This window comes from Zootoca vivipara, chromosome 12, assembly GCF_965207765.1.
Source record: "Zootoca vivipara chromosome 12, rZooViv2.hap1.1, whole genome shotgun sequence".
Lineage (NCBI taxonomy): Eukaryota > Metazoa > Chordata > Lepidosauria > Squamata > Lacertidae > Zootoca > Zootoca vivipara.
This window is the reverse complement of record NC_142595.1, coordinates 30,386,485-30,403,601: the sequence shown is the minus strand read 5'-3', so window position 1 is coordinate 30,403,601 and position 17,117 is coordinate 30,386,485. Positions and strand designations below refer to the sequence as shown.

The 17,117-nt window shown below is 43.1% G+C and overlaps 2 protein-coding genes across 2 annotated transcripts; both read right to left on the bottom strand.

The window, feature by feature from the left end:
- Positions 1–4,254: 4,254 nt before the first annotated feature.
- On the bottom strand, positions 4,255–5,190 carry LOC118094698 (olfactory receptor 5AP2-like). Its single transcript, XM_035135301.3, has one exon. It carries the CDS (start codon positions 5,188–5,190, stop codon positions 4,255–4,257), a length of 936 nt encoding a protein of 311 aa, XP_034991192.3.
- A 2,894-nt stretch (positions 5,191–8,084) lies between these two features.
- Positions 8,085–9,014, bottom strand: LOC118094780 (olfactory receptor 5F1-like). The gene has a single exon (XM_035135449.3). The coding sequence runs from the start codon at positions 9,012–9,014 to the stop codon at positions 8,085–8,087; it is 930 nt and encodes a 309-aa protein (XP_034991340.3).
- Between the last annotated feature and the right edge of the window lie 8,103 nt (positions 9,015–17,117).

Sequence of the window (17,117 nt, the reverse complement as noted above, 5' to 3'; positions counted from 1 at the left end):
TGCTATCATTAGATCTCATCCTGTTTTGTTTATTTGCTGTGCTGTTACATCCAGCCTAGCACTATGCATCTCTCCCTTCTCCCTGTAAGTCACCACTGAGGTAATTGGTTTCAGACCTTCTCCAATTTCTTCTCGGTCTTCTTACTTTCCCTCCATTGCAATGGCTGCCAGCTCTGCTTCTCCCAGTCTCCTCTTAATCCTTCCCTCTGTTCTACCATGTAATGGCCTCCCACTTCTGATCTGTCCTGACTGACCAGTTGAGACCAAGATTTAAAAAGAAGCAGGCCATTTGCCTCAGCACTACCTCTCTATCTTTGGATTAAATAGAACAAATGTGTATTGATATATTGGTTATCCCTTCTGTATTCTATTTTCCCATATATCATATAAATTCCTCCAATGACCCCTTTGTTAGTTTGTCTTGGGCCTAACAGCTGCTACTGAATGAAAGCAAAGGACATTGCAGCTACACAAGCCAGCCACTATTGTTAAAATCCATGTTATTCTACGGTTATCAGGGATTCACTCAACACTTTATTATTAATGAGCCTACTATTCCGTGTGTTGTAATATTCTTGATTTACCAGTTATACTGATGTACTTCAAATTATGCCAGTGGCAACTCCTACACACATTTGAAAGCTACACATTTCGAAGCAACAGCATCTCAGATCAAGTTAACCCACACTCATTCCAGTTTCATGAACAACCCAGGAGCCCCTACTACACATCAAGCACATATTGGGATAAAGCAGTGCATCTACTGTTCAAAGGGGAGAAGGAAGAGGAGGAGGACAAGCCAGCATTCCCTTTAGTGTGTCCAAGTTCTTGAACATGCCTAAATAACCCTGTTGGATCCTAGCCATAAACTCTTCAGGCTCAAACTAGACATGAAGGCACCAGATCCATCCCTTTCAGTGGGGAGAGGGTCTGTCGAAAATCATACGAAGCGAGGAGGAAGTCCAATTGTGAGAGTTAAAAGAAAAAGAGAAACAAACCTTCTCATTCCATTGCTAAGATGTCAGTTCTGAAGTCAAAATGAATCAACATTTCATTTTGGGTGCCTTTTTATTTGCTGTCCAGCATCTCTTCTTGTTGACAACTGCATAGTAAGATGCTTGTGTTATGCTAACTTCAGATTATTTCACCGTGGGACTGTTGGAATTAGTCCCATTGAGGAATGTAAAGAATCTACTTGAGTCATTAAAATAATCTCAAGTGGGAGTAGCACAAAGAGCCGAGGGAATAAGTGCAGTGGATATCTATAGGAAATGCCATGAGACAATTTTGTGTTCTTTACATTTCCCAACCTTAAACTAAAGCATGCCAAAATTCTAATAGAAACATTCAAAAATGTGGTTTATGGCTTGTTCAGAAATCCTTAATGATATGTTTGAAGAGCAAATATGCTATGCCATGTATTTTCATACTTTTTGTCCCTAAATTGTTTTAGTTTTTAAAAAGCGGAATTGGAATGCTGTAATGTAAATGGAGTAGCAACAATGCTTTCTCCCTCCTGCCTCTATCGTCGTGGCAGATGTTTGGGTAAAGCATGGGTGGAGGACACTGAGAAGAAAATGGTGGTTTTAAACAATTGCAAAAGGTTTGAAGAAAAGAGGGATGAAGGGACATTGAGTTGTATTTTTTAGAAAAAAAACAAACAGAACAGTTTTTAACAATGAGAAGTATAACACAGATGGTAACACCAAAAAGTGAAAACAACCGAGCTTTTCCACACATCCTTCTTACTGTACTGAAATGTTGTTTTAAACAACCACTTCCCCTCTCAGTGTCATCCCCTGCAAACTCCACTCAAACCTCTGGCATTATTTAAAATGGCTACTTTTTTCCCTTTCAGAGTCCCTTCCTTCTTGCTGTACTCAAACTTCTGCCTCTTCCATTTATCAGCTGCCTCACGTGAGAGAGATATAGGATGTGGAGCCCTCAAATATTCCATAGTACTTTACTCAAACCTCTGCCATTGCTTAAAACTGCCACTTTGCTCTAAGTTCTCTACTTTAAATTCTTCTGATGTTTTAAACCACAACTCCCACCCCCCCAGTGATCTCCCCTTCTCGCTCCCATACCACAGCCACTGCTGTTGTACTATCTGCCTTCACTTTTGCTCCCCTATCCTACTCTGCCTTCATGAAAATTCAGGACTGTGAAGAGGTACTACAAATCATCCAATAGGGGGTGAATGATGACAGCCTTACATTTTTATTATATATAGAGAAATATGTAACAAAACAAATTTATTTAGTACATTGTACATTAAAGTGTGTAATAAACGAGAGAAATTTCTGAAAGAAATCAGCCAGTGTTGTGTCTTCAAATTTTATAAATTTCTAATTTCCAATTTCTAATGTTTTCAATCACCATTCTATCAATGTAGGTGGAAAAGAAGATTTCTATCCATGAGCCAATACAATTTTAGCTGCTACAAAGGAATTCACAATTCAAATGCCCCATAAAAATAAGCATCCCAAGAGATAAATATATTATTTTCTTGGTGCTTTGAGAGCTTGTCCACAATCTTTGGGGATATCCAGCCAAGTCTCAGTCAGTGCAGAAGCCTTGAAATCAATTAAGCCCAAAGGTCCGGTTCCACATATGACTAACATTGGATGCACCTCTTCATTCGTAGGTCTAAATTGAAAAGTTGCAGCAAAATCCTTCCTTTTGAGATGGTGGGGGGAGCTCAGAGTGATTTAATAACACTTCTGAAACATCTGCCCCAATTTCAGAGTGATAATCAGCAACTCTTAATGACCGCTCCCCACATCAAGTGGGGTGCGCCTTTTGTGTGGTCACGTGCAGCCCCCCCCCCAGATCCCAGTGTGGCTCCTGGTAGTTTGGGCTAGCTTCATCCTCTCCAGGCTGGATACCTGGAGGTCTCCATGTACCTCAGCCAATCGCCCAATCCCGCCTGGGGAGGTGTTGCCAGGGGATTGGCCAGGTAAGGGGAGGGACCCTTACAACGCCCACACAATGGAAGGTGAATCTTACTTGCAAAGTGGCAGGTGGCTCCAGAGCTTCTCCCACCCTGCCCTCCCTCAGTTTAGTCTTCTTTTGCAGGTTAACCTCTTCTACACAGGTACGAAGGCGCTGCTACGTCAGGGTTGCTATTGAAGGGCCGGAAATGAATTTTCCTGCATTGGCAGGTTTTGCCTTCCCCCTAGCAAAACATCACAACTTTGGCGGTTTCAGGCCTTGGGCGGAATCTTTTAGTCTATCTTCCTAAATGAAGGGAGGCGTGAAGCAGTGACCCATGCCCCCTTTGCGGCGGTGATCCCAGGGTTCCCAATTAAAGGGGTCTTGAGGGGAGGCATTGGCCATACGCTGAGAGGTTGCCATTGCTGTCCCCTCTGACGGCGGCGAAACGGGGAGTGGGCTCTCTGCTTGAACATATGTTCTCCAGAGCCAGCCCAATCCCCACACATTCTGGTTAACCCTGATGTTTCCCAGATCCCCAGCTGGGGACTGGGAAGGATAAATGCCCAATGCCTGAGCTAAGGGCTCCCTACATCTGAAACTTAATAAAGTTGTGGCCAATTTTAATCCTGTAGCATGTTGTCTTGAGTCATTATTCCGCTTGGGGGTCGCCTGGGGTTGGGGGGACTCTGCCTGTCCACGCAAATGCCTGTATCTAGTGGTTCAGGGTGGATTCTGTTGGGTCTATATACCAAAGCCAATATTCAAACTTGTACACATGCTAATAGCTCTCCAGCTTTTTCAACCATACAGGACGGTGGGATGACTCCCGCTTCACAAAGCCACTGATCATACATGCAAAGCACTCTATTGTCTGGTTTTCCTCCTCAAAAATGATAAGGTTGTTGGACTTGTTGGGAGTGTTGTTGGATGAGTGGGAGAACCCATGACACACAGAAAAGAAAAACTGCCTCATGTTTCCATGGACAATGATCCTGGACCTTAAGGCTGTATTGCAGGGGTGGGGAGCCTATGACTCTCCAGATGTTGCTGGACTCCAACTTCCACCAGTCCCAGATAGAATGATCAAAGGGCTATAGGAGTTGTAGTTCAGAAATAACTGTAGGGCCACAGGTTGCCCACTTTTGCTGGGTTGGGTTATCTATTTTTGTTATTGATAGGAATAAAAAGAGCATTAATGGTGACAAATAAATATAACAGTGTGTAAACATTCACATGGATAAAACATTTCAAATATTTTTCAACTTGTGTTATTGATTTTCTTTTGCTGAATTGTTCAAGATTCCAGGCCCATTTTCTCTATGTGTTTGTTCCAAACAGTCTATGAAGAGCACTTTGCACATCCTTGTTCCTGAAGCTGTAGATTAGAGGGTTCAGCAGAGGGGTGATGATGGCATAAAGCACAGAGACCAGCTGCTCCAGTTCAGTGGAATGGCTGGAGGATGGAGTTAGATAAGTGAAGATGATGGTTCCATAGAAGATACTCACCACAGTGAGGTGGGATGCACAGGTGGAGAAAGCTTTGATCCGACCCTGAGATGTACGTATTTTGAGCACAGTGAAGATAATGAAGATATAGGAGAGTAGAGTTAGGAAGAAGGACATAGTAATGCCACACCCAGAGACTGTAAAGGTCACCAATTTGCTCAGTCTTGTGTCAGAGCAGGAGAGGTGCAAGAGGGGAGGAATGTCACAGAAAAAGTGCTGTATTTGGTTTGAATTGCAGAAGTCAAGGGAGAAAACCAAGGCTGTGTTGATGATAGAGTTGAAGTTGCCAACAGTCCATGAAACTGTTAGCAATCCTTTACAGGTTGGCTGGCTCATGAGCACAGTGTAGCGCAACGGGTGGCAGATGGCTGCGTAACGGTCATATGCCATGGCTGAGAGGAGTACACATTCTGTGCCTCCTAAAGTGACAAATAAATACATCTGGAGAGCACAGCCAGTGAAGGAGATGGTCCTGTCTCCTGACACGAGGTTCCAGAGCATCTTTGGGACAGTGGAAGAGGTGTAGCAGATCTCAATGAATGAAAGGTTGCCAAGGAGGAAGTACATTGGTGTCTGGAGGCACCGGTCCACACAAATCAAAGTCATGATGGCTAGATTTCCTACTAAAGTTAGCAGATAGGTTAAAAGTACTAAGGAAAAAAGAAGTATCTGTTGGGCTGGATCACTGGATAAGCCCAGGAGGATGAACTCTGTGACAACTGTGTGGTTCACCTTCATTCTGCTCATATTTGACCATCTTTTATGATAGGGCTATAAGACTCCAAGTACCTGAAACACAACAGCAGATGTTATAAATGTACACTATTAGTGAGAAACAACATTGAGAAGTTAATTTAGAATTTTCTAGGTTTCACAAAATAAATTTCTGGAGAATTATGGAACTGATTGTAGCCGATGGGCATTGCTAGGTACAGTACTTAAAGCACTTAGGAAAGAGAGACCCATGACACCATTTTGCATAAATATAAACAATAAAGGTAAAGGTAAAGAGACCCCTGACCATTAGGTCCAGTCATGATCGACTCTGGGGTTGTGCGCTCATCTCGCATTATTGGCTGAGGGAGCCGGTGTACAGCTTCCAGGTCATGTGGCCAGCATGACAAAGCCGCTTCTGGCGAACCAGAGCAGCACACGGAAACCTACCTATTTATCTACTTGCACTTTGACGTGCTTTCGAACTGCAGAAGAATATAAACAATACCTCTGGGCAAAATAAAATCATAGCTTGTTGGGATCTCACTGGCAATGCTCTTTACAGTGTGCCCACTTGCCCTCTAAGCATTTTTTTTAAAAAAAGCATAAAAGAAATGAAACACGAAGCATCCATATATAAATGCCCCACCTTTTTAGAAAATCTGAGATTCCTGTCTAACAAAGTTGCTTTAAAAGGGGTTTGTGACATGTAAAGCAAAGTAGAGGTCACATAGAACCATAGTGAGTGAGGTTGTGACCAGATGATTTCATGACCCCTAGCTATTCTTATTATGGTTCTTTAAATTTTTAAACCAGACTTGGATCAGACAGCTTCTTAAAGAGAGAACTTCCTAAAATCAAGGACTATTCTATGGATCATTGCGTTTTGCACACCTCCCTCTGTTGCTAGCTGCTGTGGAAAAGAGTGCCACAGTTGGTGCACTGATGGTGGAGAAGGGGGAAAGGAAACATTCTGGTGTGTGTTTGTGCATCTCTCTCTCTCTCTCTCTCTCTCTCTCTCTCTCTCTCTCTCTCTCTCTCTCTCTCTCTCGGTGAGAGAGAGAGAGAGGGAGAGAGAGAGGGAGAGAGAGAGCGCGCTTTGGATCATCTGGATCTAAATCTCTCCCATTTCTCCAACACTCTTGCCACCTATCACTCTAGCCATCCATCTTCTGTCATGACTGACCCAAGACCAGTAGAGCTTAGGATTTGGCAGAATCACAGATTCTCCCTCCCCTCCCCTGCTTCAGAGGAGTGCTCTGTTACAATGCAACCCCATATATGTCTCCTCTGAAGTAAATCCTTTTGTGGTAAGTGGATATAGTGTTGTCATCTAAAATCACTTACCATGTACTGAGTTATCTTTAAAAATGATTTCATTTGTAAATACCAAAAAATGATAAACAATAAAGTGTAATACTATAGATCTCACCAAGCTTCAAGTACAATCTTTACCTGTGCCATGCTCTTTACGCTTTTGTTTAATTGCAAGGAGTCATCCCTTTTGTAATCTCATTTTTAAAAATCTCACAGACCAGTTTCAGTAGCTTGCTGGTCTACTTCTACCTCCTCCACGATGCAGCTGCGAACTACATTACACCAGGTGTAGTAAATAATGCATTGAGATGTTCCTAGGGGGTTGTGTGAATGTCTGCTACATATGGTCTTGATCTCTACAGACAGAATTAGTAGTTACTCATAGAAGGTTTCCTCTAAGGACAGATTAATATACAGTCAGCACTGAGGATCTTATCAGACCTTTTGCAAACCACCAAAACACAAAATCATAGCTGCCAAGTTTTCGCTTTTCTCGCGAGGAAGCCTATTCAGCATAAGGGAAAATCCCTGTAAAAAAGGGATAACTTGGCAGCTATGCACAAAATTGACATTGGGATTTCCCATCAGCCTGTATTGTCATGATAACTTTGTTGTTGTAGAAACAATAATTGTTTGTTGTTGTAGAAACAATAATTCGTCCAATAAGGCTCATGGCAAAAGGAATTCTGTACACTGCGTTGAATTTTTAGATCTACCTTCTGATTTGTAAATGTTATTAACTATTCTACATGTCACACTTGGCATATCTAATAGAAATACCTTGTTCCTTGATTTCAGTAGGACTTGGTACAGGAGTAGTCAAAGTGATGTCCACCGGGAGCCAGTGCTTTACCAGCTGCTTTGGCTCCCGGTGGAGTACAGGATCAGGTTTAAGGTGCTGGTTTTGATCTTTAAAGCCCTATGTGGCTTGGGACTCTCGTACCTATGGGACCGCCTCTCCTGGTATGCCTTAAGGTCCACAAACAACAATCTTCTGGAGATCAAGAGCCATAAGGTGGCTAGATTGGCCTCAACTAGGGCCAGGGCCTTTTCAGTATTGGCCCCAACTTGGTGGAATGCTCTTTCACAGGAGACCAGGGCCCTGCGGGATTTGTCATCTTTCTGCAGGGCCTGCAAGATAGAGCTGTTCCGCCTGGCCTTTGGGTTGGATTCAGTCTAACCCCTGTGATTTCCTCCCTTATGGTTTTGATTTATGGACTACTTAAAATGAGGCTGCATTTTAAATTTTAATCTGTATTTTAATTAATTATTTTATTTTATGTCTTATTGTAATTTTATTGGTGTTAGCTGCCCTGAGCCCGGTTTTGACTGGGGAGGGCAGGGTATAAATAAAAATGTATTGTTGTTATTATTATTATTATTATTATTATTATTATTATTATTATTATTATGGTGTTTTTGGACTCCAACTCCCAACATCCTCAGTCGTCATGGTCAACAGTCAGAGATGAGACTCGTAGTCCAACAATAATATCTGGAGAGCACCATGTTGGCTACCCCTGATTTAGGATATCACCCAATGTCTTTTAAACTAATCTGATGAATTTTGTGGTGGATCTTAACTTTTCAATTTACTGGTCCCATATCTCTTATCTGTTCTTCCCAAGTGCTCTCTGAAGTGCTCCCTGCACTTCCTTGTTCCTGAAGCTATAGATCAGGGGGTTGAGCATGGGAGTGATGATGGCATACAGTACAGAAACTAGGCGGTCCTGTTCCATAGAATGTGTGGAGGAGGGCCGTATGTAGGTGTAAATGATAGTACCAAAGAAGATGCTCACCACAGTGAGGTGGGAAGCACAGGTGGAGAATGCCTTGATTCTACCATGAGCTGTGCGGATTTTGAGCACCGAGGAGACAATCAAGGCATAGGAGAGAAGGGTCAGGCAGAATGGCACAATGATAACGCACCCAGAGATAGTGAAGGTTATGAGCTGGCTGACAAATGTGTCAGAACAAGAGATGTGCAGAAGGGGAGGTATGTCACAGAAGAAGTGGTCAATCTCATGGGAGTGGCAGAAATTTAGGGAAAAGACCATTGCTGTGTTGACCATGGAATTGAAGTTGCCAACAGCCCATGAAACTGCCAGCAGACTCCTATGTATTGGTGGGCTCATGAGCAGAGTGTAGCGCAATGGGTGGCAGATAGCTGCATAGCGGTCATATGCCATGGCTGAGAGAAGCACACACTCTGTGCCCCCCAACGTGACAAAGAAATACATCTGCAGTGCACATCCTACAAAGGAGATTTTCTTGTCTCCCAACAAGAGATCCCACAGCATCTTGGGGACTGTGGTGGAAGTGTAGCAGATCTCAACAAAAGAGAGGTTTCCCAGGAGGAAGTACATGGGTGTGTGGAGGCTTTGGTCCACCCGAATTAATACAATGATGGCCAGATTCCCCGACAAAGTCAATAGATAGGCCGAAAGTCCTAAGGCAAAGAGAAGCAGCTGATTCTCTGCATCAATAGAGAATCCCATGAGGGTAAACTCTGTGACACTTGTTGTATTCTGTCTTCCCATAGATTTGAAGGAGTCCATCTTCGGTCAGGATAGTGAGCTTTCCTAAGTGGGAGGCGAGGTCACAGCAGTTGTGTCTGTTAATACTGGTAGTTCTATAAATAAGAAGCAGTGAGTCAGTTAGTGTTTGCAAATAAACTTTTACTATTCACCTACAGTTGTCATTGTAATTTCACATGCAGGCAGTATGTCTAGGCCAGGGCAGAAGGCATCCCGTGGGTAATTGCAGTCAAATATAACTAGTTCGAATCCCTGCGACAGGGTGAGCTCCCGTTGCTCGGTCCCAGCTCCTGCCAACCTAGCAGTTTGAAAGCACATCAATAGGATAAATAGGTACCGCTTCAGCGGGAAGGTAAACGGCAATTCCGTGTGCTGCTCTGGTTCGCCAGAAGTGGCTTTGTCATGCTGGCCACATGACCTGAAAGCTGTACGCCGGCTCCCTCGGCCAATAATGCGAGATGAGCGCCACAACCCCAGAGTCGGTCACGACTGGACCTAATGGTCAGGGGTCCCTTTATCTTTATAACTAGCTAGCTTAGGGCTAAGACCATAGAATTGTATTCTTAGACTCAGTTAGGTCACACCCCCTCACCTCTGGTGAAGTGAAGCTTCCTTCTTCACTCGCTTTCACAATATGAATTCACCAAGATAGGACATGATTGAACTTGCTCTCTAAAAACCCAGACCATGTGCTTAGAACTATTTCACAATTTTTGTATACTATTCTGGTGTTATTTGCTTCCAGAAACCCCCCCCCCCCTGTTTGCTAATAACATGGAAATATGTGTTAAATCTGCAATATATTCCACCATATTTCCAGAAGTGGCTGTTATGTTGTTTGAAATGTCCAGTACTTGTTGTTGTTGTTGTTTAGTCGTTTAGTCGTGTCCGACTCTTCGTGACCCCATGGACCATAGCACGCCAGGCACTCCTGTCTTGCACTGCCTCCCGCAGTTTGGTCAAACTCATGTTCGTAGCTTCGAGAACACTGTCCAACCATCTTGTCCTCTGTCGTCCCCTTCTCCTAGTGCCCTCAATCTTTCCCAACATCAGGGTCTTTTCCAAGGATTCTTCTCTTCTCATGAGGTGGCCAAAGTATTGGAGCCTCAGCTTCACGATCTGTCCTTCCAGGGAGCACTCAGGGCTGATTTCCTTCAGAATGGATAGGTTTGATCTTCTTGCAGTCCATGGGACTCTCAAGAGTCTCCTCCAGCACCATAATTCAAAAGCATCAATTCTTCGACGATCAGCCTTCTTTATGGTCCAGCTCTCACTTCCATACATCACTACTGGGAAAACCATAGCTTTAACTATACGGACCTTTGTCGGCAAAGTGATGTCTCTGCTTTTTAAGATGCTGTCTAGGTTTGTCATTGCTTTTCTCCCAAGAAGCAGGCGTCTTTTAATTTCGTGACTGCTGTCACCATCTGCAGTGATCAAGGAGCCCAAGAAAGTAAAATCTCTCACTGCCTCCATTTCTTCCCCTTCTATTTGCCAGGAGGTGATGGGACCAGTGGCCATGATCTTGGTTTTTTTGATGTTGAGCTTCAGACCATATTTTGCGCTCTCCTCTTTCACCCTCATTAAAAGGTTCTTTAATTCCTCCTCGCTTTCTGCCATCAAGGTTGTGTCATCTGCATATCTGAGGTTGTTGATATTTCTTCCGGCAATCTTAATTCCGGCTTGGGATTCATCTAGTCCAGCCTTTCGCATGATGAATTCTGCATATAAGTTAAATAAGCAGGGAGACAATATACAACCTTGTCGTACTCCTTTCCCAATTTTGAACCAATCAGTTGTTCCATATCCAGTTCTAACTGTAGCTTCTTGTCCCACATAGAGATTTCTCAGGAGACAGATGAGGTGATCAGGCACTCCCATTTCTTTAAGAACTTGCCATAGTTTGCTGTGGTCGACACAGTCAAAGGCTTTGGCATAGTCAATGAAGCAGAAGTAGACGTTTTTCTGGAACTCTCTAGCTTTCTCCATAATCCAGCGCATGTTTGCTATTTGGTCTCTGGTTCCTCTGCCCTTTCGAAATCCAGCTTGCACTTCTGGGAGTTCTCGGTCCACATACTGCCTAAGCCTGCCTTGTAGAATTTTAAGCATAACCTTGCTAGCGTGTGAAATGAGCGCAATTGTGCGGTAGTTGGAGCATTCTTTGGCACTGCCCTTCTTTGGAATTGGGATGTAGACTGATCTTCTCCAATCCTCTGGCCATTGCTGAGTTTTCCAAACTTGCTGGCATATTGGGTGTAGCACCTTAACAGCATCATCTTTTAAAATTTTAAATAGTTCAGCTGGAATATCATCACTTCCACTGGCCTTGTTATTAGCAATGCTTTCTAAGGCCCATTTGACTTCACTCTCCAAGATGTCTGGCTCAAGGTCAGCAACCACACTACCTGGGGTGTATGAGACCTCCATATCTTTCTGGTATAATTCCTCTGTGTATTCTTGCCACCTCTTCTTGATGTCTTCTGCTTCTGTTAGGTCCTTACCACTTTTGTCCTTGATTATGGTAATCTTTGTACGGAATGTTCCTTTCATATCTCCAATTTTCTTGAACAGATCTCTGGTTTTCCCCATTCTATTGTTTTCCTCTATTTCTTTGCATTGCTCATTTAAGAAGACCCTCTTGTCTCTCCTTGCTGTTTTTTGGAAATCTGCATTCAGTTTCCTGTATCTTTCCCTATCTCCCTTGCATTTTGCTTGCCTCCTCTCCTCCGCTATTTGTAAGGCCTCGTTGGATAGCCATTTTGCTTTCTTGCATTTCCTTTTCCTTGGGATGGTTTTCATTGCTGCCTCCTGTATAATGTTACGAGCCTCCATCCATAGTTCTTCAGGCACTCTGTCCACCAAATCTAAATCCTTAAACCTGTTCCTCACTTCCACTGTGTATTCATAAGGGATTTGATTCAGATTGTATCTTACTGGCCCAGTGGTTTTTCCTACTTTCTTCAGTTTAAGCTGGAATTTTGCTATAAGAAGCTGATGATCTGAGTTACAGTCAGCTCCAGGTCTTGTTTTTGCTGACTGTATAGAGCTTCTCCATCTTTGGCTGCAGAGAATATAATCAATCTGATTTCGATGCTGCCCATTTGGTGATATCCATGTGTAGAGTCGTCTCTTGTGTTGTTGGAAGAGAGTGTTTGTGATGACCAGCTTGTTCTCTTGACAGAACTCTATTAGCCTTTGCCCTGCTTCATTTTGAACTCCAAGGCCAAACTTGCCAGTTGTTCCTTTTATCTCTTGATTCCCTACTTTAGCATTCCAATCCCCTGTAATGAGAAGAACATCCTTCTTTGGTGTCATTTCTAGAAGTTGTTGTAGGTCTTCATAGAATTGGTCAATTTCACTTTCTTCAGCACCGGTAGTTGGTGCATAAACTTGGATTACTGTGATGTTAAAAGGTCTGCCTTGGATTCGTATCGAGATCATTCTGTCATTTTTGAGATTGCATCCCATTACAGCTTTTGCCACTCTTTTGTTGACTATGAGGGCCACTCCATTTCTGCTACAGGATTCTTGCCCACAGTAGTAGATATGATAGTCACCCGAACTGAATTCGCCCATTCCCTTCCATTTTAGTTCACTGATGCCCAGGATGTCGATATTTATTCTTGTCATCTCATTTTTGACCACATCCAGCTTACCTCCACTCATGGTTCTTACATTCCAGGTTCCTATGCAATATTTTTCTTTACAGCATCGGACTTTCCTTTCGCTTCCAGGCATATCCGCAACTGAGCGTCCTTTCGGCTTTGGCCCAGCCGCTTCATCAGCTCTGAATCTACTTGTACTTGTCCTCCGCTCTTCCTCAGTAGCATGTTGGACGCCTTCCGACCTGAGGGGCTCATCTTCCAGCGTCATAACTTTTATATGCCTGTTGTCTTTGTCCATGGAGTTTTCTTGGCAGGGATACTGGAGTGGCTTGCCAGTTCCTTCTCCAGGTGGATCACGTTTAGTCAAAACTCTCCACTATGACCTGTCCATCTTGGGTGGCCCTGCATGGCATAGCTCATAGCTTCTCTGAGTTATTCAAGCCCCTTCGCCACGACAAGGCATTGATCCATGAAGGGGATGTCCAGTACAATGTGGTAGTTAATAGTTAGTGAAGCAATGGTAAAATCAAATAAGCTGTCGTATTAATGCAGAGTAGACTACTTGAAATCAATGGCATTAAGTAGCTTCAGTCCCTTAATCTTAATGGATCTATTCTGGGTATGCCTAATGTTGGACGTCACCCCAGGAAATGACAATGTACTGATGAGAGCATTAAAGTGCAGTTTCCCCCATAGGATAAAAAGTATTAATGCTAAATAAATCAGGAAAGATGATTACAGGATAATTCTGTAAAATTACTTTAAAATCTATGCATATTATAAAGCAAACCTAAAACATTTGCAAATCTTTAAACTATAAATACAAGGAAACATTTAAAATGTAAAATAATAATAATAAACAATTCATGATGCCAAGGTTATTAAGAAAATATTAAGTGCCAGAAAGCCATATTTGAACAACTCCCCTTTCTTGGCTAGGATACTAGAAGGGCAATTGAAGAGGCAGGTTTCATTCCTAGTCATGGGTTGGTATGCAGCTAAAATGTTCAGAACAAGTTCTGCATGGTTTCTACCCACTTCTACAAATGCACAACAGGCTATTACCAAGAACAAAAAAGCATTCCATATTTCTGACATAGATGCCCTATATCCCTCTCCAGGAACTCAAAGACAGGCTACTTCCACAATTACATGAATATGCTGCTCATGAGGGTTTGGGTGGGACAGGACTGGATATGAGACCTATAAGTTATTCTAGTATGAACATAACTTTTATTTAGAGCACAATACTACCTCCCTCCCTCCAATGTTAATGGGTGGTGTGGTGTCCGGATGCTGTCAGCGGCTCCCAGCTGGTTGCCCAGGAAAGTATAAAGTATAAAAGTATAAAGTATAAAGACAAGGAAAGGTTTCTTACCATCCTTTTTTAGTTCAATATTTCCAGAGAGAGGCTATAGAACCTAGCCTCTTGTATAATGGCGTTGTCCTGAGTGAATCTCCACCCCCCGTCTCTCCCACTTCACTATTCATCACTTCTATGGGTGTTGCTACATGCCTTCTGTCTTTGAGCTCTTTGCTCTCTTACTTTCAAGGCTCACCGGGTTCTGGGAGATGGAGGGTTTGGGATGCTTTCGACCCAGGTGGCGCTGATGGGACCCAGGTGGCGCTGATCAGAAGGTCGGCGGTTCAAATCCCTGTGACAGGGTGAGCTCCCGTTGCTTGGTCCCAGCTCCTGCCAACCTAGCAGTTCGAAAGCACGTCAAAATGCAAGTAGATAAATAGGAACCGCTACAGCGGGAAGGCAAACGGCGTTTCCATGTGCTGCTCTGGTTTGCCAGAAGCGGCTTTGTCATGCTGGCCACATGACCTGGAAGCTATACGCCGGCTCCCTCGGCCAATAATGCGAGATGAGCGCGCAACCCCAGAGTCGGTCACGACTGGACCTAATGGTCAGGGGTTCCTTTACCTTTACCTTTACCTAATGTCACCATGTCAGCCAGCCGCCGTTCCGCTTCTGCCTCCTCCTCTTCTTCCATTATTTCCCAACTTTTCCCCTCATCTGCCTCTGAGCTGTGACCTCCCGCAAACCACTGTGGTAAATCTATACTGTCTTCCTCTTCCTCCTCCCTGGAAGGGTCAGAAAGGGGAGGCCGTCTCCAACATTCCTCCTGTGCCCTGTCCCTGACAGATGGGTATGTCTACTTGGTGACAACAGTGAAGTTAAGAAGAAGGAAGGGTTAGTTAGCTTGCCTCCCCGCTTCCTTTTCATGGTGCAGGCAGTGCTGGATTACCAAATAGGCAGAGTAGGTGCCGGCCTATGGGCTGTTAGGGGCTCAGCGACAACACATCAAAATAATATTGATTTGATCCTGAAATTGGCTTATTAAAATTGTTGGTTGATAAAATCAAAAACATATTAGGAGATAATTTGTGAGGGGGGGGGCCCTGAGATTTCAACTGCCTAGGGACCTCCACAGGGTTTAATCTGGCACTGGGCTCAGGCTGTAACCTACGCTGTCCTGATCAGGGTGATGGGATTTGTGGTCCAGCAGCCTCCAGAGGGCCACAGGTTTCCCATCTCTGGAGTACACCTTTATTTCCTTTGCCTGCAAAGGACCTTACACACTACAAGAAGTCTGTCTCCAACTATTAAAACATCTGTTATATTGGCCACTAGTTAAAGAAGACGTACAGCTATGTTTATTAATAAAACAAAAGGTGGCATTTGTAGAAGAGTGAAAATAGAAAGAGATAACTTAAACAGGATCACATTTTGTATCTCAGAACAATCCCTGAAGCTGCTTTCACAATCCAGAAAACATGAGAAGAGCCATCGTTGAACACACTCTGGTAAGAGCCTCATTTGTTACCTGTGACTATGTATGCTGCTTCAGAATGTAAAAGAGATGCTAGTGTTGCCAGCCATTGCCAATGGGTGCTTCTTTCTTGGCAGTGAAATTATCTCCACACCTTGAGAAGTCAAAGTTCTTCCTGCCCTAGGCCCCAGTTGCTCTGGGGTGGCTTTTATGTATTATCTGAGAACCTTCATCTCGTCCCTTCTGCCATTGAACATCTAGTACAGCCATCCTTTTGCTGTTTTTCTTTTTTAAAACCAAGACAATTTCCCCTGGGACTGCAAGGTATAATGGGCATGAAGAAAAAGAGAGCACATGGATGATCATTAGCACTGCCTCTTGGGAGAGGGAGAAATAAGTTAATGGGTGCTCGTGGCCTTGGAAGTAAACTAGGCTTGGGGCTGCTCAGTTTGTCAATAATTGCTCCCCGGGGATACTGTGAATCAAAGAGGACTACATCTTCCTTTAAATGTGTGGCTTCTGCTCACTGTTTTCTCCCATGGTGTCACAGTAGTATGTACTTAAATCAGTACTGCCTTATGATGTCATTTTGCTCAGTGGCTCCCAATCCCATCTCCATGTATTAGTGACAGCTTGTGAATGGGAGAGGGGCATAAAGTTTTGGAGAAACTCCAAACACGATGGTGTCACATGGATTTTATGATACACTACCAGGAGTAGCCATACAGAGAAGGTCCTGAGAAGGACCTGAGGTCCACCAGATGTTGCTTTCCTTCTTTATTATGATTAAATTTTACATCTTTATCATTTCAGCATATCCAATCATAAAAAAGCATTCCCTCGGTCCCCTCACCTTGACTTCCCACAACTTCCTCTTCTGTTTTCCCCCAATATTGGCTTCCCCTGCTTTCTTTCTTATACCTTCATATGAATTTTCTGCATAAATTACAGTATGTATAAATTATTGTTATATTTTATCACTTTAACATCATCTTTATAGGTTTTATACTTATTTTTGTTGATTGTGTTTACTCAGACCCTGCTAGTGAGTCTATTTCTTTACATTGTTTCTGTAAATACAGCATAAATGATTCCTAATCTTTTTCAAATTCTCTATTATCTTTGTCTTTGAGTCCTTCTGTTTCACCATTTCAGCATATTCCACCAGTTTTTGTATCCAGAATTCCTTAGCTGGTATTTCTTCGCTTTTCCATCTTTGGGCTAGTAGCATCCTAGCCGCAGTCATAGCATAGATATGTAAATAGTTTCTTCTTTTCTGTTGGCAGTTCTTGACCTGAAATGCCTAATAAAAAAAGCTTCTGGTATTTTAATAAAAGTCAATGCAAGTATTTTCTTGATTTTATTATGAATCTTATCCCAATATTTTTTAATCAGTTTGCAGCTCCACCACATATGAAAAAGTGCCTCTTTTTCTTTACACTTCCAACATTTGTTGGAACGTGTTTTGTACATTTTTGCTATTTTTTCAGGTGTAATATACCATCTGTACATCATTTTCATATACTATAGTTCAATTTTGGTAATATACAATCAGTAAATTTCAAATTCATTCCCCATTTGTATATTATCCTATATAATAAAGTGCAAGTGTCTCTGCGTCCAGTATTCCCTGTGTCCCTGGGTTTGCGCTACTGTGCATGTGCCCCACGGACACAGGGATTGGACGCAGAGACTTGGAACACACACTCTCTTGCGCGCTCTCC